The sequence below is a fragment of the Zalophus californianus genome, chromosome X (assembly GCF_009762305.2).
Source record: "Zalophus californianus isolate mZalCal1 chromosome X, mZalCal1.pri.v2, whole genome shotgun sequence".
Taxonomy (NCBI): domain Eukaryota; kingdom Metazoa; phylum Chordata; class Mammalia; order Carnivora; family Otariidae; genus Zalophus; species Zalophus californianus.
Window position 1 is genome coordinate 37,236,456 of NC_045612.1, and position 26,253 is coordinate 37,262,708.

At 42.9% G+C, this 26,253-nt stretch overlaps 1 protein-coding gene across 1 annotated transcript in view; it reads left to right on the top strand.

Moving 5' to 3' along the window:
• The first annotated feature begins 1,445 nt into the window (after positions 1-1,445).
• DCX (doublecortin) overlaps positions 1,446-26,253 on the top strand; it is a 119,370-nt gene continuing 94,562 nt past the window's right edge. Inside the window, exons 1-3 of the mRNA XM_027609647.2 lie at positions 1,446-1,468; positions 3,561-3,946; positions 11,972-12,312. Coding sequence (XP_027465448.1) covers positions 3,583-3,946; positions 11,972-12,312 — 705 coding nt within the window. The 5' untranslated portion in view covers positions 1,446-1,468; positions 3,561-3,582. The remainder of the gene's footprint in view (positions 1,469-3,560; positions 3,947-11,971; positions 12,313-26,253) is intronic.

Sequence of the window (26,253 nt, forward strand, 5' to 3'; positions counted from 1 at the left end):
CTTGCTGGACAAGAAAGCTACAACCATTGTCTGGAATTTCCATATTTCCCTGCCCTTATTCCTTGATATGTGTCGGCCCTTGACCTGAATAACCCTGATCTTTCCGAAGATGGCCACAGTGTAAGGCAGAAACAAATGGAAGAGAACACACCGGACACAGGCGACCCCCTGAGGTAGTTATTTAGAAGCCAGAAGAACAGCAGCAAGGTGGGCAGCCTTGACTAGGCAGGTTGCACACGGAAGCTATCTACCCCACTAACACAGAGATCTTAGGCTTGCTTTGCCAACACCTTCCCAAAAAGGGATGTCACTTTTTTTTATCCCACTTTGAGGCATCTTACAGTAAAACACATGCACCAAAAAATGCTTACCTATTCATCATCAACAGCTATATCTGAAAAGGAGGGTTAATTGTATTAGGAATCAGATAGAAGATCATTAAGGAGCCTGCTATTAGCTCTGAGTTTTCTGGAAGCCAAGTCACAATGGAGTCATGGTAGTTGAAGACTCTACCTGTTAATACACGTAGTCTCAGTTGTGAAGACGGTAGCCCGCCCCTCCTTTACTCTCTCACCTTTCTCTTCTTTTGTCTTATAGTTTGATCTGCTTTAATAAATTTAATGTGGTTGCTTCCTTCCCTTTTTCTAACATATTTGATATAAAGAAGGCATTTCATAACCAATAGGAAATTTGAGGAGTCATTAATATTCATCTTGTAGCCATCAGACTCACTTCACATGGAAACGCCTCTGGGTTGGATTCGAACTCACAAACTCTCATAGGTAAATGCCACAGATCCCATTAACCAGAATATTACAGCAAGCTAAAAGGTCTTTGGGGTCTTTTTTCCTACATCATCCCCCATGAAATTCTGGAACTCTTTTCCCTTGTCTTGTCCTTCTTGTTCTTCCTCGTAGTCTACTCCACTGACCTTAATTCAAAAACGACCAGGGGTTGGATGCATGAACTAAGGATGCCTTCAAGAACATTCAGGTTTGATTGTTTTGTCTCAAGAAGGTGAGAGGAAGAGAGCTACAATTTCTAAGAAGCCTGGTTTGACTACCTGAGTCTGATCCCCAGGCAGATTAGGCCAAGGTTTTGGCCAAGTGAAATTGCCAATTCCCTTTAAAAAGGGGGTGTGGGGGGGGCTAGCACATTGCTCATTAGAACATTCTGCACTTGCCTGTGCAATCTTTTTGCTACCCTGCCATTTCCTGTTGGTTATAAATGAAACCTTTCTAGCTGTTAATGCAGCCTGAGAATCGAAAAAAAAAAGCATGTAATTAATCTTGGGAGTTGGGGGGATTCACTAAGCCTGAGTTATAGGGGAGAAGCTGGACAAGGCACTAGGACCTAGAAGGCATCTATCCACCCTGGCAGGAATTTCTTGCTTGGAGCTCAGACAACAAAGGCATAGAGAGATTGGTTTTCTTTCTCTCAGCATCTCCACCCAACCAGCAGAAAACCGGTGAGTGGGGCTTTCAGTGATTTTCAGGCAGAATGTAACAGATGCCAAGCGGGAAAAGCACAAGGCAACGCGCTTGCTCTAGCTCTCTCTCTCTCTTTCTTTCCTTCTCCTTTTTTTTTCCCTTAAATTTTATTTTACCTTATTCTATCGGATTTCTTCCTAAGCCTCTACCTGGGATTTTCCTTTGGAAAAGTGAGTTTGATGTTCATTTGTTTTCACTGTGTTGTTGATTTAGAATAATACCACCCGTGATCCTAAAGCAAAGCCAAGTGTTACTGGCATGCCTGGGAAATGCTTGCTACTTGTCTTGAGGAGGTGGGGTCTCTCACCACTGCAGGTTGTCTGACAGAGACAATGCTGAGCTCAGCACAGGTCATGGTGACATTGGAAGAAAAGGGGGATAGAGCCTGGCAAGCCTCCTAGGCACCAGTCCTCCTTTATCTCCTGTTCTCCTGGTCCCTTGCAAATATCTCGATGTGGCAGTGTGTAGCAGCTGAGCCCTGCTTGCTCTGTGAGTCTTTTTATCCCCATCTGTGAGATGCATGTTAATAGTTGGGTTCCTAGGCTGTGGTCACTACCTTTGCTAACGCTCGAGGCTTCTGTTGTGTTTGGTTTCATGTTTTGATTTCTCTCCTTTTTTCCTCCCTCCCTCCCTCCCTCCCTCCCTCCCTTCCTCCCTTCCTTCCTTCCTTCCTCCCTTCCTCCCTTCCTTCCTTTCTTCCTTTCTTCCTTCCTTCCTCCCTTCCTCCCTTCCTCCCTTCCTCCCTTCCTTCCTTTCTTCCTTCCTCCCTTCCTCCCTTCCTCCCTTCCTTCCTCCCTTCCTCCCTTCCTTCCTTTCTTCCTTCCTCCCTTCCTCCCTTCCTCCCTTCCTTCCTCCCTTCCTCCCTCCCTCCCTTCCTTCCTTTCTTCCTCCCTCCCTCCCTCCCTTCCTTCCTTCCTTCCTTCCTTCCTTCCTTCCTCTTCCTTCCTTCCTTTCTTTCTTTCTTGTTCAGCAGAAGGGGAAAAAACAAATCTGACAAATGACCATCTTTTGCCTCAGCTAATGCACCTGGGCGATAGACAAGTTTGGGGGTGAATTGCTTTTGTGAGGGGCAAAATGCCCCTTCGGTCAGGGTAGAAATCCGGAACAATGAAAGGTGTGCTTGTTTCGAAAGGTCCCATATGCTTTCCAGGGACTCACTGGGGAATCTTTCAACAATTAAATTATTCCATTAAGGGGTGGGGCTGCCTCATTGGGGAGGGATAAAGCACATATTAAAAGAAAAAGAAGAAAGAAAGAAAAGGATTTTGTGACCAAATGGTACCAGGGGGAAAGCAGAGCTAATAACTTGTTAAATAACTGATTTTTCTAATCCTTTTTTTTCCAGCTTATTTCTTATGATTGTCGGATAGCTGCACCAGCTTGGTGGGGAAAGGGTTTGATGAATAGCACAAAGACACTAGCTATTCTCTGGAGGCTGTCCCTTTAAAGGAGAATCCTGGTTTATTGGGGGGGGAGGGGAGGTACACATTAGCCTAGGAAAGGGGGTTTGGAATAAAATGAAAAACCTTCCCCTCCATAGTCATTTTACTGAAGCACAAAGATTGCTTCCTAAACTGGAGATGCCAACCTCAGCCAGCGCCTTCTATTCTCTTCAAGGGGATTCTGTCAGGCTAAGGATTCATTTACAACTGTTAGTCATGTGGGCATGTGTGAGGAAACAGATGCCAGTTCTAATGTATTTAGCCCGAAGTTACAATTTGATAGGAGCCACTGTCAAGAAGTCCCAGGATTTCAAGCGATTTCAAAATCCCTCCCTCTCCCCTGTTTGGAACAGTGCCCAGAGTGCCTCCCTCCCTATCTCTTACCCCAACCCCCTCCAACACCAGCACCCCCCCAGCCCCTCCTTCTTCTCTATTAAGATCAATATTCCTGCAGGTCAGGGGCAAGCAGCAGATGGGTCACGGGCTTTTTTCAACCAGTTCTTTTTACAAGCAGCAGATTGCAGAACTGGATCTGACTAATACTTGAATTCCTTTCTTTTTTTTTTTCTTTCCTCCCTCCCCCTTTTTCTTTGCCTCTTTCACCCCCCCCCCTTTGTCCCACACTCAGGTCTCTGAGGTTCCACCAAAATATGGAACTTGATTTTGGACATTTTGACGAAAGAGATAAGACATCCAGGAACATGCGAGGCTCACGAATGAATGGGCTGCCCAGCCCCACTCACAGCGCCCATTGTAGCTTCTACCGAACCAGAACCTTGCAGGCACTGAGCAATGAGAAGAAAGCCAAGAAGGTACGTTTCTACCGCAATGGGGACCGCTACTTCAAGGGGATTGTGTACGCTGTGTCCTCTGACCGTTTTCGCAGTTTCGACGCCTTGCTGGCTGACCTGACTCGATCTCTGTCTGACAACATCAACCTGCCTCAGGGAGTGCGTTACATTTACACCATTGATGGATCCAGGAAAATCGGAAGCATGGATGAACTGGAGGAAGGTAATGCAAGGGTGGTGGCTCTTGGTGGGAGGTGGCGTCCTTGGCCGTGCTTACATCTCTTGGAGTACCCTGAAAAAAAGATTCGGGAATGGATTTGTCAGAACGCCAGGTTGATGCTGCGACTGCTGAGTCCATAGGCATTGACGGGGCCATTAGCCATTATCCTACTCGGCCTTTAGCCCCTGCTGGCGTTGAAGCGTGGATGGTGGGGACAATGCATTGTGCTTATCTGCCAGGGTATACAAAGGAAAATCTGAATTGTGTCATTTACTCTAGATCTTGTTCATAATTAATTCTAAGTAGCATTATTGAGGCAGACCACGAACTCATTAGGGCTGGAAAATGAGGAAGGAACTTCGGTCGGGTTCACAGAAAGATAGCCAGATATCCTTTGGACTGCTTGTGCATTGCAACGCATGGAAATACGCCCCCCTAAAAGCAGGGACTTCCTGGTCCTATTCACAAAGGATTATACTTTTAGGTAAGTGGTCACTGCTCAGCTGTCGCTTCTAAAAAGCCCACTCCAGGGTGTGTCCCTAAGGCTGAGGTCATTGTGAGAAATACCAAAGAAAGCTGGAGGTATGTCTGGTATTTTAATAAAGACTCTTCCTATTAGAATAGGAACTGACTCACTGTACCTAAATCCCTTTAAGCCTCTCTAGACTTCGGTTTACAGTTGAATGTTATGATGAGGTTGCTGAGAACCAAACAACCTGTGTACCCACTAAAAAATAAGGGAAGTCTCAGCTCTTACCAAAGCCTGCTCATCCATGATGCATTTTTTTGTGTGTGTGTGGTTATTTAGAAAATAGATCTTGGGACAGGTGCTTAATATTTTACTGTGTCGAGTCAGTCATATTGTGGATGCCTCCCTATGCCCACCTTTAAATGGCTATAACATGTAACCAACTGATAATACAAATGGCCCTCCCTCTGGCCTCTCCCCAACTCTCTAGCCCTCCCTCCTCCCCCTCTTCCATTCCCTAAGCACAGGTGAGTTTAGAGCAGGCAGATCTCTCGGGAAACCAAATTATGAAACAGCCAACAGGGAATGGGAATCAGCACATTAAACGACTTGGTGTGGGAGGGCCCCGCCTCCGCTTCACCGCTTCTAGGTTTCTTGTGCTCTTAGACAAAGGAGCGTGAGGGCTTCCCTTGCACGAGACCGCGTTCTCGCACATTGCTTGCTGTTTCTCAAGTCAGGTCAACTAATTTGGGGCCAGTTCCTTATAAGCGACAGTGTCCCTACGGCTACTGGATCTGGGTCTCAGGGTTCAAGTCTGAGGTTTTTCCACATAGCTGACCTTGAAAAGCAATGCTGAGAAGGCTGTTGGATCGTGTGCTGGATGGCCAGGCAGAGGTTAATCCTAGGCTTTTTCTGCACATTGAAGGATTGAGTATCCTAGCCCATGTCTGGAAGGAGAGTAAGGGCAAACTGGAAGGACTTGGAGTGAGGTTAAGGGAGCTGTCCAACAGAGTAATTGATACGGTGTGTGTCTTTTGTCACCGTGCAATCCATATCTCGGGTGAATTTGAGGGGTGTCTCCGGAATCATTGTCACAAACAAAGCACCTTGAATCACCCAGCGTGTCCTCATTTCCCTGAGCTGTGATTTTTTAAAGACTGTGACAGATGCCAGGGCAGAATTCTGAACCCAGGGACATTGTATTCAGAGTAGGAATTAAAATGTTCTCGTGTCTGTTATAAGAGAAGTATCATGCACACATTTCCCCCCACAAATCCACTTTTTAACACACCTTGCTCAAGGACAAGCCCTTGATATTGATTTTTCTTCCTGGATGTGTGTGTGTGTGTGTGTGTTTTGTGATAATCTCAGTTCAAAAGAGATAATAAATGTAATTTTGAAGACTGCACCCTTTCTCCTGACCCTTTTGAGTCCTGCTAGATTGGATTCCTCCCCTGGGTGCATGGTAGTACTTACTGGGTATGTAGAATGTAAATTAGGTTCAGTTGCATTTATTCATATATCACCTACAACCACAAGCTGCAGTGGGCCTCAACCCCCTCCCAGTCTTGAGTACTGCTTGTGCGGTCAAGGCAATTCTGGGGTATCTCTAGGCTAGTGTTGAGAAATGTGACCAGTTCTCCCACCGCTGCAGAGTCAGATGAGAATAAGGAAGATAAAGAGGAAAAAGTCTTTTCTCTCCTGTTTTGTCCTCTGGAACTACTCTTCTGGGAATGGAGGACAGAAGTCCCTCACTTTGTTCACCACTGGAAGAGGCTGAATGAAAGATTAAAAACATTCATACACATTGCTCCCCAAGAGACTTCACACTGGAAAAGTTTGGAAAGATCCCTGATGAAGAATGAGAGGCAGGGGGTTCTAGTCTTAGAGGCAGAAAGTTATCACAGGAAAAGAAGTCTTTGGAATCAGATTTGTTGCCAATCCAAGATCTGCCACCTGCTAGCTCGTGTGACCTTGGGGAAACCAGTTAGACTCCCCGAGCCTCAGTTTTTCATCTGTAAAGTGGGAATAATTGCTTTGAGGATTAAATAAGATAATGAATATGAGGTGGTTACTATTATGCCTGGCATACAGTAACACTCAGTAAAGAGTATCTACGACTGTTGAGTTGTCCTAGTTTATAGCTGGTTAGGTACATGACCATAGGTCTATCCTTATCATCACTGTGAATAACCTTCTCTTTTTTAAAATAGCATTTTTGAAGAAAACAACCATTTAAAGGTATAATTTGCATAACATAAAAATCACCCATTTAAGCGTACAATTCAATGATTTTTAGAAAATTTACTAAGTGGTACAACCATCATCATAATCTAATCTTAGATCATTTTATTCACCCCAAAAAGGAACCCTGTACCAATTAGCTGTCACTGCCCATTTCCCTCATTGTCTCCAACCCTAGGCAACAACTTACCTACTTTATGTCTATACAGATTTGCCTATTATGGACATTTTATATAAACTGAATCATACACCGTGAGGTCCTTTGTGACTGGCTTCTTTCCCTTAGAAAAATGTTTCCAAGGGTTATCTGTGTTGTACTTTGTATCAGCACTTTGTTCCCTTTTATGGAGGAATAATGTTCCATTGCATGTAATGGACCACACCTTGAGTCTCTGTTGCAATATTCTTATCTGTAGAAAGAGACTAGTAACACCTGCCTTCTTTATCTATCAAGGTGGTTGAGAGGATATAATGAGATAACAGATAGAAAAACACGTTGACAAGGTAAAACTACAGCTAAAAGGTATTATTGTTAATGATGTAAAAAAAGTAATGATGATGATGATGATGCTAGTGAGGGGTTGGGATGGCCAGAGGTTCCCAAACCTGGCTGCCTTTCAGAAACTTCCAGAGATTTGGAAAAATATCAGTTCCTGGGTCACACCCCAGCTCTATTGAATCATAATCTCCAGGGCTAGGGCCCCAGAATCTGTCTTTTTATAAACCTTTTCAGGTGATTCTTATGAGCACTTAAACTTGAGAAATACTGGATTAGGTGATCTTGATGGTCCCTTTCAGATAACTGCGGTGGTGGGAGTTCCTAGGAGTGTAGAAGGCCTTGTTTTTGTTTTTGCTTTTTCGCTTTGTAGATCTTAAAGGAATGATGGAGCACAGAACATACTATTTCCAAATGGCCACTTCGTTAAATATTTAGACTAAAATAAAATGAAATAAAAAACAATGGGTTAATAATCACTCTGGCCTGTGATACTCCTTGTCTAATACCTCTAGTCTACTGTCTGCTAGATACTGAAAGTCACAAGACGAATGTTTTGGGCCCAAATCAGGTTATTTATGTCAGCTTTCCCACAGATCCTTGGGTACACAGAGTCTTAGCAAAGAAATGAAGGCTGTGGTCATATTTGTATTAGTCATATTCCCAGTGGATCAATGAATGAAACCCACCAGTGACTTTTCCTTTTGTCTTGCTTAGTCTTCCAACGCTAAGTCATTCTCCTTTCCTTCCTGCCCAGTTCTTCCCCCACTTCCTTGTTTGTGAGTACCCAGATCAATCTTAGGGGTATTGTTTTGAACATTATTACCTGGACCACAGGACAGAATATTTCCAATTGGGACAGTCTTGTTGGAAAATCTGAGTCGAATGGCAGCCCTAGTTATGATCCAGTTCCTTTGCCATAGCTCATTTGAGATGAGATGAGATGAGACCACCTTCTCACTAATTTATCCTCCCCCTACTAAAGCAGGCACATGGCCGAAGAGAAGGATTTTAAAGATACCTGGGAGAGAGATGCATCAATAGATATGATGATACAATAAAGTATCATTTAATATTTTCCTTCTTGAGTGAGGAAGTCCTGGCAAAGTGGAGAGAGCCCAGACAGAAGTGCTTCTGCGCCGAGGAAACGTGAACGCATGTAATGTTTTTGAAAATGGGTCCCTCCTGAAAGTGAAGGGAGGTGGACATTAGATCGTCTTGAACCCACAGCTTGCTCCCTTCCTGCTCTTTCAGCTGTGCTTCCATGACTTCATTTCCTTACCCCCTCATCCTGAAGCAGATTGTCAGTCCCAACAAATCGTTGCCTTGCTTGGCTCTGAAGCTAGCTTGCCTTCTAGGCTCTCAATGGGTGGGCAATGGCCCCTGGAAGCTGCGACAGGATGGGAAGCCAGCTGTGTAAAGGTGCAACACACCTCATCCAGCTCCAAGTGCCAGGCAGCTGGGTGTGCAGGAAGCACCGAGCTCTCTGGCAGCAGACGTTGCAGATGTTTGCAAAATCTGAACAAGGTAACCTTGGTCTAGAGAAGCACCGCGTTTGATGTCTTTCCAGTAGTACAAGTGGCGAGTCCTCAGTAGTGGGCACCTATTTCTTTAACATTTAATGACCATAACGACTCTACCTCCTACAGCCTCCTGGGGATGGAAAAGAGAAGAAAATTCCTTCTTATAGACCTTTAGGGCTGGAAGGGGACTGAGATGTTGCCTAGTGTAATACCTTCAATTTATAGATGGAAAAGCTGAGACTCAGAAATTAAGTAATTTGCCTGAGGTCACACCACTCATAAAGGCCTGACTGAGACTGAATTCAGGTCTGTCTGACTCCCCAAGCTGCCACCCTAAATTTCCTGCCCTCTGGTAGGGGATGTTTGTTTACTCGGGAAGCTATGCCCATGTGGAGACAGGGGTGGTGTGGGAAACCTCTGTACCTTCCCCTTAATTTTGCTGTTAGTTGAACCTAGAACTGCCCTAAAAAAAATAAAGTCTTACGAAACATCCTGCCCTCAGTGTGCATCAGCAGCGGCAGCAAGCGGCTTCACGCGTGGCATTTTCAGCAACTGGACACTTCCTCTTAACCAGCAGGAAATCGTTATCTTCAGGCACGAGACCTGGGCAGTGGTCATGTGATGTAATGATCGTAGCTCAGTTCCAAGATGGCTGCCCTTGCTTCTTTCTTTTTTCTTCCCTTGGACTTTTCCTCTTTCTCTTTTCATCTTCTTTCTCTCAGCCCTTTCTTCCTCCTTTCCTCTTTGCTCTTTCTTTCTTGTTCTCTCTCCATTCCTTCAGATTAGGGCTTTAATGGTAACAAAAGATGGAATTTATCAAATGCTTACCAAGCATCAGGCTCTGGGCTCAGCACTTTATGTCCACCATCTGATCTGTGCCCCGCTCCCACCTTATGAGGTAAGTACTGTTATCATCATTCCCACTTTGCAGACAAGCAACTGCAGCCAGGGGAGGTTAGGTAACTTACCCAAGGACGCGTCGACTAGGTATTGGAGACCCCATTCTGACTGACATCACATCAGCTGTTCTTTTTCCATTACTCCATATTGGGGCCAAAAGGAGAGAGTGGAGAGACTAAAATGTACTGTTGGAAGGTGCTCAACATAGATTTGGCCAAGAGCTGGGCCCTCTGGAAAGTTCTTGGTGCCATATGATACTATAGCTGTCTGCCATCATGTTCATTTTCATCTGGGGGTGGTTAATCATACTCATAGTTCAGAGGCTTAAGAGGTTTAAGAGATGGGAGCAAAATAAGTCCAGAGTCCTAATAGGGCTACACAGCTGACTCTCCAGAGGAGACTGTAGATGAGTGAAATCATAAATATATAGCCTCACACATTTCTACACCACCAGTTGTCAGAGTTTTAAAGTACTTGAGAAGTTATGGAAAACATCTGACTCAAAGGCACTAACCTCTTGGAAGGTACCCGTGAATCTGGTGGAGTGCTAAGGCGAGGGGCCATCTCTAGGGCGTGGGGGATATTGGCTGTAAATAGATGGGGGAATTGAAAGGGCTCCTTCACCCTTTTAAGTCACAAACTAAAGACCCTAGCCTCTAATCACTTGGGTTAGGTTGGATTAGCCAGCAAGGGAGCCAGAGAAATTAGGGTTTCTTTTGGCTGACTTCTTTGACTACTCCATCCTTGGGGGGTGTGTGTGTGTGTGTGCACCGAGTGGGAGAGAATGCCCATGTTCACCTACAAACCATCCCTTGGTCCCCCTGTCAAGATAGAAGACTAACAGCCTCTGGGACTCAGGGCAGTGTTGGAAGTCCCTCAGCCTTCCCCTTCACACATACACATAAATGTCTTCAAAAGTGCCCTAGAGAATCTGACTGAATCTTCTCTCCACACTAACTGAGAAATTTATTAATTAACACGACTTAAAAGATTTGGTGCTACAGCAAAGCAATCGATATTTGCAAAAGGAGTGAATTATCAACCGGGTGTTTCTGAATGTCCCTGCGTGGTTCTCCTGCTGAGACCAAAGGAAGAGCCATCAGACTGTAATTGTGTTTAATGCTTTCTTTGCCCTGGCCAGGGTTGACTTACTTATTTATTTAGAGTTATTACTGATGAGTTAAGCCTGATTAACTCAGTAGTTTTCTGCAGCTCGACCTCTGGATGAACTTTTGTATACCTTGAGGCTAATGTGTTTTACGCAACAAATGCAACCTTTTTCAATACTCTCTCCCCCACCAGGCTGAGGCTACCTCTCTTCCTCTTTTCTCCAGCTTCTAGTCCCAGGTGTCTAATGTCCACCGCCCCCGCCCCCGGCCTTGCCTCTGGCCCCTGTGTTTCTTCTGCTGTATTAGTCATTTCCTCTAGCCCAAGGTAAATGTGAAAATTATGCTAGATTCCTCCAATCCATAAATCTGGTTGTATAATGTATTCTCACATCTCCACCTCATTACTTGTGGCAGCCAAGGGTGAGCCTTTGTGAGGATGACCTTGAACACCCAGATCAAGTGTGTAGCATTTAGGAAAATGGAAAGATGAGGGGTGGGTGGTGGAAACAGGGACAAGTATTTCTCAAGCAACGGCTAGATTTGCAAACACGAGCCACAGTATGTGTGCATGTGCATGTGTGTGCATGTTGTTATTTAGACAGTTTTTCCACTTGGGTGTGGGGGTGAGCATAGAGGACACAACTATACACATACATATATATATTCACCACACACACACATTTCACATTTCAGTATTCTACTACTTAGCCATATATTTGGTGCAAAGGACAGTCTGGTTTCTTGGTAAGTATGTACTCTATGCCCAATATGCAAGGACACTTGGGTCACTTTAACTTGGAATAAACTATTCATTTTGAAAGTTCTCCTTGGTTTATACTATAACCACGGAACGGGGCTGTGAGTTCAGAAACAGGACAAGAACATTAAGAAATAGAGACATGTTAAAAACACTCCAGTAATGCCCCCTAGATATTAACAAACATCCAAGAAATTGACATAGGCATTTCAATTGCAATAAAATCCTGTGAAGCTTGAGAACCCGGCTTGTTAGATTATATTTAGATGTGTTCGTTGTCCTTGAAACCCTTAGCTTTATCGGATTTGTCAACTTAGGTATGCCATTATAATGAAGAATGTTTTGTTGATGACTTGCCCTTGAATTTAAATGAGCCAAGTTGTTAGAGAGCCCAATTAGAAATTGTGCCTACAGTTGGTTATTATCACCATATTTCCAAAAGTCCAACCCCAAGGTCAGCGTGCGTTAGTTTGGTTAGACGAGCCCGTATATCTGCTATTCAACTGATTACCGCTTATTTCTTCCCTTAGGGGAAAGCTATGTTTGTTCCTCAGACAACTTCTTTAAAAAGGTGGAGTATACCAAGAACGTCAATCCCAACTGGTCTGTCAACGTGAAGACATCTGCCAATATGAAAGCCCCCCAGTCCCTGGCTAGCAGCAATAGTGCCCAGGCCAGAGAGAACAAGGACTTTGTGCGCCCCAAGCTGGTGACCATCATCCGCAGCGGGGTGAAGCCTCGGAAGGCCGTACGTGTGCTTCTGAACAAGAAGACAGCCCACTCTTTTGAGCAAGTCCTCACCGATATCACTGAAGCCATCAAGCTGGAGACCGGGGTTGTCAAAAAACTCTACACTCTGGATGGAAAACAGGTAATTATTTTTTTTTTTTCAAAGTACTCTTCTTCTCAGTTGTTCCAAATACCTGGCTGCCCACCCTGTGCCTCAGGCATCATTTCGGGTTGGGGGACTCTTCCTCCAGCGCTCATCATCCCTACCTGATATTTTAGGTCTTACTGGGAAGAAAGGTCTTTTCGGCAGACCAAGCAATGGACCAGACATCTGAGGCTTTGAAATTTATTCTGCTTCCATCTTATCAAGTTGAATGGTCACTTAGCCTCGGCTTTCTGGTCTGCTAAGCAGAGGACCTAGAACCTAGGTCCTACACATTCTTATGAATACAAATGTAACTATTACACGATGCAACCTTGATCATTCGATGCATGGGACTCGAAATGAGATTTGCGGGCTCCTTTCTTCTTAGGCAGCCTCATGATGGTGTTCGGCGTCCATTCTGGTGAACAAAGGTTGAAGTAACCCTTCATAGTCTATGAAAGGACCCAGATACAGGGGGAGCACTGAAGTGTCGGGTTCGTTGTCTTTGCCTCACACTAGACCACATTTTTTCTTGCTCCCTTTTCCATGTGACATAGCTGTCTTAATTTGGTTCCACTGATGGTTTTGTGTGAGAAAGGGACTATTTCAGGATCCTAAAATTAGTCCAAGAAGGATGCTACCATCTGTTCCTCTCCAAATCAGGTTCTTCATGTCATTGGTTATGCTACTAAAGCGCCACCTATATTAATATCTGGGAAAGAATGCAGCCAGCCGTCTCCATCAGACAGATGCACCATTCTCTTGAGCATAGGGAGCTGTAAATGTTATGAAAAAATACGTTCCAAAGGAACTGGTACAGTGGCTGGTTCTGTTGGCTTTAAAGGGAATCCTGGTCCCCCATCAGAGAAGACAACTGTGGATTATTATCAGTCCATACTTTCTACCCCTTAAAATACCTTTGGTGTTTGAACAACTAGATAGATTCTAAAGAAGCAGACTCACTATACATCAGAGTGCCTGATGAGTGTTCAAATGCAGAACTATGACTCCTCCCACAATTTCTGACATATACTGTGTGTTTCAAGATTTTAAATTTCTGGTGAAACTCAAACTCATGTATGTGGGAACTTCTCTAATTTTGGGACCTCTATCTGTTCCTCATTTTGTGATCTGAGCAACACCTGGAGGTATTGGTGGTATGTGATTTGTGTTTGTTGTACCAAAGCGAAGAGTTTACCTGCAGAGGGAAAAGTCCCAACTCCCAATCATCTCTCAAAGAGTATCTCTCTCCTGAGGACCAAGTATATAATAAACAGGAGCTTCCCAGGAACAGGCTTAATCACCGGAAACCTCATCTTGGAGAAATAGAACCTAGGAATTTCAGGATTGTTGGATTTTAGCATTGACAGGGACCTGAGAAACCATGATATTTAATCTCCCACCTATGGCAAGGATATACTCTACAACCATTTCGATTTCATAAGACAGCTTATTCCACTGTTGAAAAGCTGTGAGTTTTAGAAAGATTCTCCTCAAATTGGGCGTAAGTCCACTTCTCTATACCTTCAGCCTCTTGAAGTAACGCATGACAAACACAAATCAAGGACATAAGACTGGGAATCAGAAGACTTGGTTTCTAGTCTTAATATTGCAACTTACTATGTGACCTTGGGCTAATCACTTAACTATCCTTCTCTGTACAAAGGGGCTGATCACACCTGCCCTACTCATGCTCACAGGATTCTCCTGAAGATCAAAAGACATAATGGATATGAAAGCACTTTATAAATTAAAACACAAGATGTAAATATGTATGCATACAATACATCATTAAATGAGGCAAAATATGTAAATTGCCAGGTAATTTACATATATATCAATAAATGATAGCTCTTTCCCCCCCACTTTACCTCCATCATTCTTAGCATGAATTTCCAACATTTTGTGGAGATACACCACACCTTGGCATTCTGGGATTGCTCCTAATGCTAAATGAAGCAATACCCCGACCTCCCAGGTGAGCAAGCTCCAGTCCAGTGATGGGTGGATTTTCATCCTACAGCAGGCCATGCAGAACAGCACGTTTTCTCCAACTCCTTCAAGCATTGGCTCCCATTTCTTTGGGGGAACACATTATAAAATGCCAGTGTATGACATAGCGCATATACAGAAACTTTGCAGAACAGTGCTTCAGGGGAGCAGAACAATGCCTTGGCAGGCATCCATGCCTCTCTGTACAGTTCATTCTCTCTAAAATGTCTCCCTCTGGGGGTGCCTGGGTGGCTCAGTCGGTTGAGTCTGACTCCTGATTTCGGCTCAGGTAATGATCTCAGATCGAGCCCTATGTCAGGCTCTGCGCTGGGCATGGAGCCTGCTTAAGATTCTCCCTCTTCCTCTCCCTCAGCCCCCAAGCCCCCCGAAAAAAAATAAAATGTCTCCCCTCTGCCTACTTGGACCCCTGGGGGTTATCTTTTAAGACCTGTTTCAAATATCATATTATCTCTGGAAACTTCTCTGTCTTCACCGTGCGAAGCTAAAACAATCTTAACCTTTTTTTTTCTTTTTTCTTTTTTTTAATGCTCAGCTCCTGATATGTTGTGGAATCTCTGTAAATGATTGTTTTTTTTTTTTTTAAGATTTTATTTCTTTGTTTGAGAGAGAGAGAGAATGAGAGATAGAAAGCACGAGAGGGAAGAGGGTCAGAGGGAGAAGCAGACTCCCTGCTAAGCAGGAAGCCCGATGTGGGACTCGATCCCGGGACTCCAGGATCATGACCTGAGCCGAAGGCAGTCGCTTAACCAACTGAGCCACCCAGGCGCCCTGTAAATGATTGTTGATTGAATGGACTGACATAAAGAGATTCTCACATGGTTCAGGTAGATGTTCTGAGATGTCCTGAGAAGCCCTCTGCTCTCGGTGCCCCAGACATAATCTTTAGTCTATCAGAAAAAGATAGGAGGCTTCCAAAGGAGTGTGTATTCCACCTGGGGAGCTCCTTCCTATTTGTTACTTACTTGGAGGTCCTGGAGGGCAGGCTTCTAAGACAACATTTCCCAGAGTATATTCTGAAAATTGTCCCCATCTCCTGCTCCCCAGCAGCTTTTCATAGACGGGTTCTGTGACCAAATAATGTGGTGAAGTGCTGTAAATTATATGCCTTTCTTAGAGATTCACAGTGCTTGTTGGCACATTAAATGTTCTGAGAAGTCCTGCAGGAAGGAAACCCATTTAATTTAGACCCAGGATTTCCCAATTTTATTTAACCACAAACATTTTTTATGGAATATACATATATGTATTCTGCAGAGCGCATGAGAAAATGCTGTTTACAGAAGATGCTGGATGATTAGGCACTAACTACCATAACCTCACTGGTAAGATTGGTATGCATGGGGTAACCCACAAATCAAACATTGTTGTGTGGTTACAGCAAGGACATTAAATAACAAAATTTGGGGGTACAGGGACAAATCTACTAATTCCAAAATAGGTGCTGAGTATACTGAAAGTTAGCCAAACTCAAAATTTTGGAGCCCAGCCCATTCCCCAATTCTGGTGATGACAGCTCTAATGTTAACACCTGTCAGTCACTTTGATTACTGGTGGGTATTCTTACTGCTTGGGAATATGATCTTCCTCCATGCAGGCTGAAGGCACATGTGTTGCAATGGCTTGGACTTGCTTGGCTATTCCATGTCTGTCTTTGGCTAAATGTGGCACCAGGCAGAAAGGACAATGCATGGTCAAGGCTCTTTGTTATGGAACATTTTAATCATGAAATCAAGACCATCACTTGGTTTTGGCCTTGCTCTGACTGGATCTCCAATAGACAAAAATCACGTGGTTTTCTCCCCCATTGTTTGAATAATGATCAGTTAAAACAGCCCAGTTGATGATTCCAGATTTACTGTTGCTTCTGTCCTTGTGTGTACCATTTGATTTACTGGCTTACTCGAATTGACAGGAAATCTGCAGGCAAGGCTGTCATCTCTCTCTGTTTTTATTTTGTCTGGATGGCTTTTGGAGCCCTTGATCTTTTTAGGACTTAAGTTTTGCCAGTATGGAAGAAAGATTTCCTCACCCATTGCCTCTGAGAGATTTGTGGTCTGTGTAGACAGGGAAACTAACCATCATTAGTACAAAGGGGTCCCAATTTATTCCTCACCTCAGTAAGAAGTTGCTAATGAAATAAGGAGTGGTTGGCAGGGCCCTTGCTACTCCTGTGGGCTGTAATGAATTTCTAGGAGATCAGGGAGGATATTAAGGGTTAGATGATGATGCATATTAGTTAACTCTCCGGTGAGATTGTTCTCCTGATTCTTTAGCAGCTGGAGTGGTTGTTGCAGTGTGTTGACAAAATTAACCAAATGTTAATTTCTATAAGCAGGCCACACATTTATGCTTAAAGATCACTGGGTGCCTAAAAACTAGAACCCAAATTTCTGGTTCACTTGGTAGGAGTAGCCCCATAGTCTAAACTTAAATTCATTTCTATAAAGCACAGAGCATGGTGCTTCCATTAGAGATGCAGAGCCTTAATAATAGACTCGGAGCTTTTTGGCATCTTAAACAGGGGTGCAGCTGGTCCACACACCATCCATATTCATGCTACACTTATTGGCATCTCTGGTCTCAGTTTTGTCCACATCCAAGGTCTGTGCAGTCAAAGATTTATCATTGCCTCAAGACACATGCCTAAGGGATAAGTATTATTATCTTTATATATATTAGATATATATTATATATCTAATAGCTAACGCTATTAGTATGTGCGTTAGCTTTGTTAGGCCAGTTTTCAATTGGTTGAATTTATTTCATTTCTCTGTCTCTGTCTTTCTAGTATCAACTACTTGGACTGGGAATTGTAGGTCTCAGAATAACATGAAAGGGTTTTAAGCTGATTCTAAGATTACCCATAGCCTTGGAAGCTAGAACAGGAGTTTTAAGAAAGGTTTTGAACCATAAGATGATGAAATAGGAAAAATGAGAGCACAGAGGATGTTTGAGTGGCTGTTAAGTATTCCAGAAAAAACTTGCTCCATCTTGCTCTACTAAATAACTGGGTGCTGGAAGCACAAAGGCAATCACAGGAAATACAGGAAGACAAGTTGGATTTAACCTTGAAAATGTTGAGTGCATTTCCCAAGGTGAATGTGTCTTTACTTTGCCTGTGTAGGCAGTTTTTCTCTCCCCTGCCCCCCTCAATCATCTCTGCCCCCTCCAGCCACATCTGGTCTTACTTATATGCCCTGGCCTCCAGCTCTCCCAGAGCCAACCTCTCCCTCCTCCTAGCGTTATGACCCTTTCAGCCAACATTGGGCTCAATAGAAAAGGCCACGTGGCCATAAATTATGCCCCACGAGGGAGGTCATTTACCATTGATCTTCTCTTGAGCCAATCAAGGCTGGAAAGGTGATGTTTGTCTTACCAAAAAATCCCCCCTTCCCCAATCTTCCACAGATTCAATTCCTGGAGACAGGCTTTTTGGCTTGAGCATGAAGTGGAAAAGAGCAAAGACGGGGAGCCAGGCCCGAGCTCTTTGAAAGGAGACAGTTTGCAAACTACCTTGCCATATGTAGTGTATACTTCAAGTTGCCTCACACTGAAGTAGATTCCGTACTTTAAAAGAGGGCCTGTGATGGAAGTAGCCAAACATCAAATATGCCGTCCTTTGGGAAAGAAAGGACTAAGCGTAGCCTGGCAATTGGTTATTTCTTTGGTAATTTATCCTCTTAGAGTTTTATTGTTGATGAGATGCTCTTGGCTCTGAGCAGTGAAGAGGTGGGGCTTGGCCATTTCCTTCAAAAGATTTGGCATAAAATTCCAGTCTCCCACACTGACTAGTCTGTTGATATCCAACATTCGGCCTATGGAAAGAGCCCTAAACTGAGATTCAGAGACCTGAGTTCTAGCAGTCACTCAGTTCTCCACTAACTATGTGATATGGGGCCAATCACATCTCTTCTCCGGGCCTTAGGTTTTGAGATAATACATGACCTTTAAGAGTACTTCTAGCTCCATGAGAACAGAGTATTTATCTCATGGTGTTGTTTCCATCTAGATATTTTTCACCAAGCCACTAGGCTTCTCAATGCCTTTCAATTCTCTATGCTCCCAGGATCTCCGATGTGATGTGGTACTCACCTGGGTGGGTATGTTGTTTCCTAGGATGTTCCCTGTAGTATTTGCCCTGTTCTTATGTTCCGATCTTTCTTGCGATTTCTGTGATGGCATGACCAAGGAATATTTTCAAACTTATAATTTTGCTTTGACCTCTTTTTCTTTCCAGTGGACGACATGAGGAGTAGAGGGTGGAGGAATCATAAAACAAAACAAGCTAAAAGCCAGCCTGCCAAAACTGTGACAGGCATTTGAGAGTCCCATTATTAAGGTGTCTCCACCACCGTGGTGCCATTTTCAATGCTGGGAAGGATCTCTGCCAATAGGGAAAGTTAGCGTCAGAGCTACTTCTTGAATAAACTGAAGAGGATCATCAAGTGGGGATTGATCCAGGAATGCAGACTGTCCTATGACCAGCCATTGAAGTAACTAGCCTCTTGTCCTTCACTCTTTTCATCCTTCTCATTGTTGTCATTCCCTCAAAGTGGCAAGAAAAGCATTGTCACCAAATATAGCATTGAAAATAGGCTTACTGATATATAATTCCAATATCGTACAATTTATGCATTTTAAGTGTATAATCCAGTGGCTTTTTAGCATATTCACAGAGTTAAGCATCCATCGTCACAGTCAGTTTTGAACAGTTTCATCTCGTCACCACACGCACACACACACACACACACACACACACACACAGACTGTGGACATCATGCTCCAATCCTCAATTGTCCCATCCCTAGTCAATCTCTTATCTACTTTCTATCTCTGCATATTTGGCCATTCTGGACATTTAATATAAATGGAATCATACAATTAAGTGATTTATTGTGGTTTACTTCTCAGCATTTTTTCAAGTTTCATCGTGTCGTATCATAGCAGTACTCCATTCCTTGTTATGGCTGAATAATATTCCATTGTATGAATATATCCCATGGTATTTATTAATTCATTAGTTGATGGCCATTTAGGTTGTTTCCACCTTCTGGTTATTATGAATGATACTGCTGTGAATGTTCATGTTCAGCTTTTTATGTGGCCTTCATTTATCTTTGGTAAATACCTAGGAGTGTTATTACTGGGTTGTATGTTAAAAATTTTAAGAAACTGCCAAAATGTTTTCTAAAGTAACATCACCATTTTACATCCCTATTAGCAATGAATGAGAATTCCAGTTTCTCCACATCCTTGCCAACAACACTGGTTATTGTCTGCCTCTTTACTAGGGTCATCCTAATGGGTGTGAAGTGGTATCTCAGTGTGGTTTTCATTTGAATTTCCCTAATAACTAATGATATCAAATATGTTTTCACATGCTTATTGGACATTTGTATGTCTTCTTTGGAAAAATGTCTATTTAGATCTTTTGCCCATTTTTAAGTCATCTGTTTCCTTATTATTGAGTTACAAGAATTCTTCATATATTCTGGATACAAGTCCTTTATCACATATGCAATTTGCAAATGTGTTCTTCCAGTCTGTAGCATGTTTTTTTATCTTTTGAATGACTCTCTTAACTTTTCAAGAGCATTTGTTTCATTTTGATGAAGTCTAATTTATTAATTTTTCTTTTATGTAGTATGCATTGGTATCATAGCTAATAACTCATTACCTAACACAGGGCCCTCAAAATTTTCTCCCATGTTTTCTTCTAGAAGTTCTATGGTTTTATCTCTTATGTTTAAATATCTGATCCATTTTGAGTTCAGTTTTATGTATGGTGTGAGGTAAGGGTCAAGGTTCATTTTTGGTGTGTATGTTAGGAGCAAATGTGTATCTAATTTTTCCAGCACCATTTGTTGAAAAGAGAAGGCAGTTTTTTTTAATTTGAATTTAATATGATGCCTAGAAATAGCAGTGGCCCATATTCTCATATCAGGGCGGTACCCTGCATCAAAAGTTAGCAGCCAAATACTCTGAAGTTTTCTAGAACTTCCATGGAAGTTTCTTCTATATAGATGCTCTGAAATACTAACTCACTCCAAGGCCACTGCTATAGCAATGAGGCTGGCTAAGCCCACTAAGTAGGAAAAAACCGAGAAGTTAAAAGGAACCGTTGTTCCTTGGCAGTGCCTCCTGCCATGCTCTAGACTACTGACGTTCTCATCCCAGACCCAACCAGACTTGCTTGTCTCATGTCCTATTTCTTTAGGATGGTGCTAAGCAGGACTGGGGCAGGGGATGTAGGGAAAGGCCCTGAGTTGCTTGGGTTACTAGCTTAATTGAGATATAATTTACATACCACATACTTCACCCATTCAAAGTGTACAATTCATGATTTTTAATATATTCATAGATATGTATGACCAACACCAGTTAATTTTAAAACATTTTTATCATTGGGGTGCCTGGGTGGCTCAGCTGGTTGAGCATCTGCCTTTGGCTCAGGTCATGATCCTGGGGTCCTGGGATCGAGCCCCACATTGGGCTCCCTTCTCCACGGGGAGTCTGCTTCTCCCTCTCCCACTCCCCCTGCTTGTGTTCCCTCTCTCGCTGTGCCTCTCTCTGTCAAATAGATAAGTAAAATCTTTAAAAACCAAAAAAAACCCAAACATTTTTATCATCTAAAAAAAATCCTGTACCTTTTAGCTACCACCGCCTATCCCATATCCCCCCTAGCCCTAAGCAACCTCTAATCTATTTTCTATATCTCTAGATTTTCCTCTTCTGGACATTTAATATAAACAAGTCATGCAATATGTAGTTTTTTTGTGACTGGCTTCTTTCACTCAGCATATGTTTTCAGGGCCCAGCCATGTTGTACCATGTATTCAGACTTCATTCCTTCTTATGAATGAATAATATTCCATTGTATGGATTTACTGCATTTTATTTATCCATTCACTTGTTGATGGATATTTGAGGTGTTTCCATCTTTGGGCTATTATTAATAACGCCGCTATGAACATTTGTGTATAACTTTTTGTGTGGACATATATCTTTATTTCTTTCAAATATATACCTAGTAATGGAATTGTTAGGTGTTGGGGTTTCCTAACCCCAGCCCATGTTCCTAAACATGTTCCTCAAGGGATGCTTCAAACAAATTCACTCTCCTTTCTGGGTAATGATTTGGCCCACAGTTCTTGCCTAAACAATATGGAAGGAAACATGAATGTCTCTTTCATAAGTTTTCTTAAAGTTAGAGTAAATACAAAGAAGTCATTTCCTTTTTCTTTTTATCTTAGTCCCTTCCTGGCCCTTCTAATTCTCCAGAATCAAAGATGTCTTCTAAACAGAAGGGACTCCTAGTACCAAGAGTCACAGACTACCCCTAAACCACCAAAGTTACTTAACTTTGAAAAGGTATATCACATGGGATTCCAGAATCCCAGTCTATCTATTTTTCCTAGATTTAGAATACTTTTATTCTTGATACCATAAACCCTACCCTTTCCAGATATTGTGATATTAGCTCCTGAAAAAAGCCAGCTTGAGTGTAGGGAACCACAGCAGGTCCCTCGTGGTCTTCAACCAGGGCAGTTTTCTCCCCAGGGGGCATTTAGCAATGTCTAGAGACATTTTTGGATGTCATGAATTGGGGTGGGGTGTTAGCGACAACTAGTTGGTAGGGGCCAGGGATGTTGCTAAGCATCTTACAGTGTACAGAACAGCTCTCCATAACAAAGAATGATCTGACCCAAAAGGTCAGTAGTGCTATGGTTGAGAAACCCTGTGTTACAGAATAAAGAGCAAGGCGTATGTGGCAGAAGATACAGCTGAGAGGAAAGCAAGGGTAAGATCCAGGAACAACCTTGTAAACTATGTTATGGAGCTTGGATGTTGTCCTGTAGGGCTAGAAGCCACTGAAGGATTTTATTTATTTATTTATTTATTTATTTATTTATTTATTTATTTATTCATTCATTCATGCATGCATGCATGCATGCATGCATGCATTCATTCATTGAATTTATTTATTTATTTGAGAGAGAGAGAGAACACGAGTGGGGGGAAGGGGCAGAGGGAGAGGGAGAAGCAGACTCCCTACTGAGTGGGAATCAGACCCTGGGCTCAATCCCAGGACCCTGAGATCATGACCTGAGCCAGAAGTCACTTAACTAGCTGAGCCACCCAGGCACCCCGCCACTGAAGGATTTTAAGCAGAAGAATAACATAATCAGGTTTGCAGTTTGGGTAAGTCACTCTGTTGTTTTAGATTTGAGGAAGACAAGGCCAGTAGGGAGGCCAAGTAGGAGGCTGTGTAGTATAGTACAGGAAGGAGAATGGAAGGATCCAAACTCAGGCAGTGGTAATGGACATTGAAAGAGAACAGATTCAAGAAATATTTGGGAGGTAGAAACTGGAGAGTTTTGTGATTAATTGAATTTGGGTACATATTAGTTTTCTACTGCTATGTAATAAATTATCACAAACATAGTAGCTTAGAATAGCATCCATTTATTATCTCACAGTTCTGTAGGTCAGAGTTAAAGCAGACTTGACTGGGTTCTCTGATGAGGGTCTCACAAAACTGAAGTCAAGGTATCAGACAGGCTAAGCTTTTATCTGGAGGTTCTGGGGTGAATCCAGTTCCAGGTTCATTCAGGTTTTTGTCAGAATTAAGTTCCTTAGATCTGTTGGTCTGAGGTCCCATTTCCTTGCTGATTGTCAGCTGGGAGGCTTTTCCAGCTTCTCGAAGCTACTCACATCCTTCTCACGTAGTTCTCTCCACCTTCAAGCCAACAAGGGTACAGCAAATCCTTCTCATGCTTAGAATCTAACTTCCCCTTTTGCACCAGAGCAAACTTTCTGCTTTTAAAGGGCTCATATGATTAAATTGCTCTCAGCTGGATGATTTTCCTTTTGATTGACCCAAAGTCGACTGATTACTAACCTTAATTACATCTGAAAAGTCCCTTTTGCCATGTAACATAACATAATTATAGGAATGATGTACTCCCAGGTTCCTGCCACAGTCAAGGGGAGATTATACAAAGGCAAGGGTTGTTCTCAGAATTCTGCCTACCACAAGCAAAGGAGGGGGAGGATTTAGGCAACACTGTGGTTTATGGCTGACATGTATGGGTGAATGATAGGGCCATTCATTGGAAATCCAGAGTGAGAAGCAGAGTTTAGATATATTGAAGTTGGAATGCCTTGCTACATCTAAGCAGAGTCTCCAGAAGATAGTGGTATACATGAGTCTAAAGCTCAGGAGACAGGTCTGGGATGGAGATACTAGATTTGAGAGTAATTTGCAAACAATGGAAGTAAAATTCAGGCAAGTAGATGAGCTCACCAAGGGTTCATGTGTGAAGTTGCTACAGGAGAAGACGAGGGGGGATATTTGCTTTAAAGGGATGAGTAGGAGGAGAAGCCCAGGAACTGTTAGAGCCATGGAGAGCTAGATAAAGATAGGTCCAAAGAGGTTAGGAGAACAGTTTGAGGCGGGAATGTGCAGCTGTTTCAAATGTGGCAGACAAGGTCTATTTCAGGTGAATATTTAGGCTATGAAGCCAATCAAATCCAGGTTATCTGATGGCCTGTCATTATTTCCAGAAATAAATCAGAGGGCAGGGGCTGGCTCAGGAGGACCCTCAGAGGCAACCAAGCAGATAGTCATGACTGGGTCAGCCTGTGGGATTTGATGTCTCTTGGCCACTCCCCATGCTCCAGATCTATCATAACTTGCCTGTCCAGTGTCCCATCTTCCTAGGGCCTTACTCTCCACTAGCTCTTGTGTTAGACATGGTTGCTAAAATGCCTTTCTGAAATAGCTTATGTCATATATGCATTTTACTATGCAGAGCTAGTCATTTGTCCAATTGTGCTCCATCCTACATTATAACTTAAAGCTTCATACCCAGATAAATCAGTTCTTTTTTGGGGTCTGATTTTCTCAGAGCCTTGATCTCAGCTTACGGATTCAATTGGTAAGGCTCTAACAAATCAATCCTCACTATCATGTTAGATCCTATCAGTTTAGAGCACATTTCCCAAACTGTGTTATATGTAATACTAGTCCAATCAAATGTTCTTTGATCAAATAAGTTTAGTAACATTGCATAGTATATTCCCCGCTTAGGAAAAAACCTCCCATAAGCCCTCTGTAAAGAAACCCGATTGATTTTTTGTAATCCAGTGTTCCCCAAACTTGTCTGAACACTAAACCTTTTTAAAAAACAAAAACAAAAACAAAACAGTGACCATATGGTAGAATGCACTTTGGGAATCATTGCCCTCTGCCTCAGGTTTTTATTTGCATTTTAATTAGAAAATCTTGAAAAGAAAAAAACCCTTCAAGGCCCAGAGGAATAATTAAATGGAAAGAAAACAGGCACCATTACATTTTGACAGGGGTGATAAACTGGGGCAAAAAGGGCTTTGTTGCTAGAGTATCGACAATCACCACCAAGGTAACATCTATTCATCTGTGGTCAGGGTAGGGCTTGAGAGCATCCATCCTGATACAGACTCTAGAGAGAAAAGGGGAAACTGATCAGGAGGGGAGATTTCTCTAGCAGATGTTTTAAGAGTCCCCCCGCCAAAGTTGTAAGAGATTAAGAGAATCCTTTTGATTACAGGCATTAAAGTTGGGCTTCTCCAACCACAGTGGTAAGGAGGCAGGAATGTGAGATGCCTTGCCGGGTTTAGAACCTTCACAATAGATTTGGTCCTAGAGAAACCAGCATTCCTCCCACTACCCCATGCTGTGCTGTCTCACTGGAGGAATCAGAGACAGGTTTACTAATTAGACTTAACTGCCATAAGTAGTGTTTGCCATAGATGTAGACTGCGTACTTTCTTTTGCACCAAGTCCATGCTTCTCCAGCTGGCAACAATTTGGCAGACCCTAGGGGTCTGAATGGCTCGCCCAGCATGATAATATATATCCCTTGCAAGAGGTTTTGGGCCAGAGACCAGTACCTACTGAAGTCTCTTTGTGTCCACATATGCATGTCTGTGCCCCTGTTTCTTTTAAGTACTGGCTGTCTCATCTGATGAAGTCGTATATAAATATTTATATGTCAGGACATCTCTGGTCTTACTCACCAGAGACCTTACAGCCTTGATAAAAAGCTTCCCTCTGGCAGTCTTTGACTCTACAGTTTATTTAATATGGCAGTTGATAGGTGAACTTCCTCTTGCTGTTTGCAAAGAGGATGGAGCCTTACCTTGCTTGGAGTTCCAAGTGTTTGGCTTGTCGCCTGCTGGGAATTGATCTTTGTGCTTTCCCAGGGGCTCCCCTGATTAAAAGAAGTTTGGGTTCTCAAATGGGCCATCCTACCCTTTAGATTTTGGATCTTCAGGAATAGTTGGTATTCTTACAGATGCATCATGACTTTTGTAGGCCCTAGGTACTTTTGCCTTTGTGGACCCTTTCCTCCACTAAAATAATGATATTAATAATAATAATAATTTCCACTGTGTTGGTATAAAGAAGAATATATTAATGTTATACATTTAAACATTTTCTTTAACCTCAAGTGGTTTTTTTTCTGATTTTAAAAGAAATGAAATCATTTTCATGGGTCCATAAAAGTACGGTGGGCCCCAGGCCCTGTGCCCCTGTACCTAATGGATACTGCAGTGGATATACTGGGCTGTTTCCTGGGCTGGTTGTGAGCTCATGTGAGGCAAGCCGTGAATAAGAATGCTGTGACACAGGATTCAGATCAAGAGAGCAGTAGTTACTTAGACCTCCCAATGACTAGTTGAGAAGTAGCAAGTAGGATCCCGAGTTTGGTTCCAACATATTTCACCCCTGGTAAAAGGCATGATAAAATGCCGTCAGTAGTCAGGATTTCCTCTGGCTTCGTGGACTGGAGTTGGCAAGAGGGACCCGCTTCCTCATCATCTTTGAGGAGAGACTTCTGGGATTGATGAATGGTATCATTCATTTCCAGGCTGAAATTG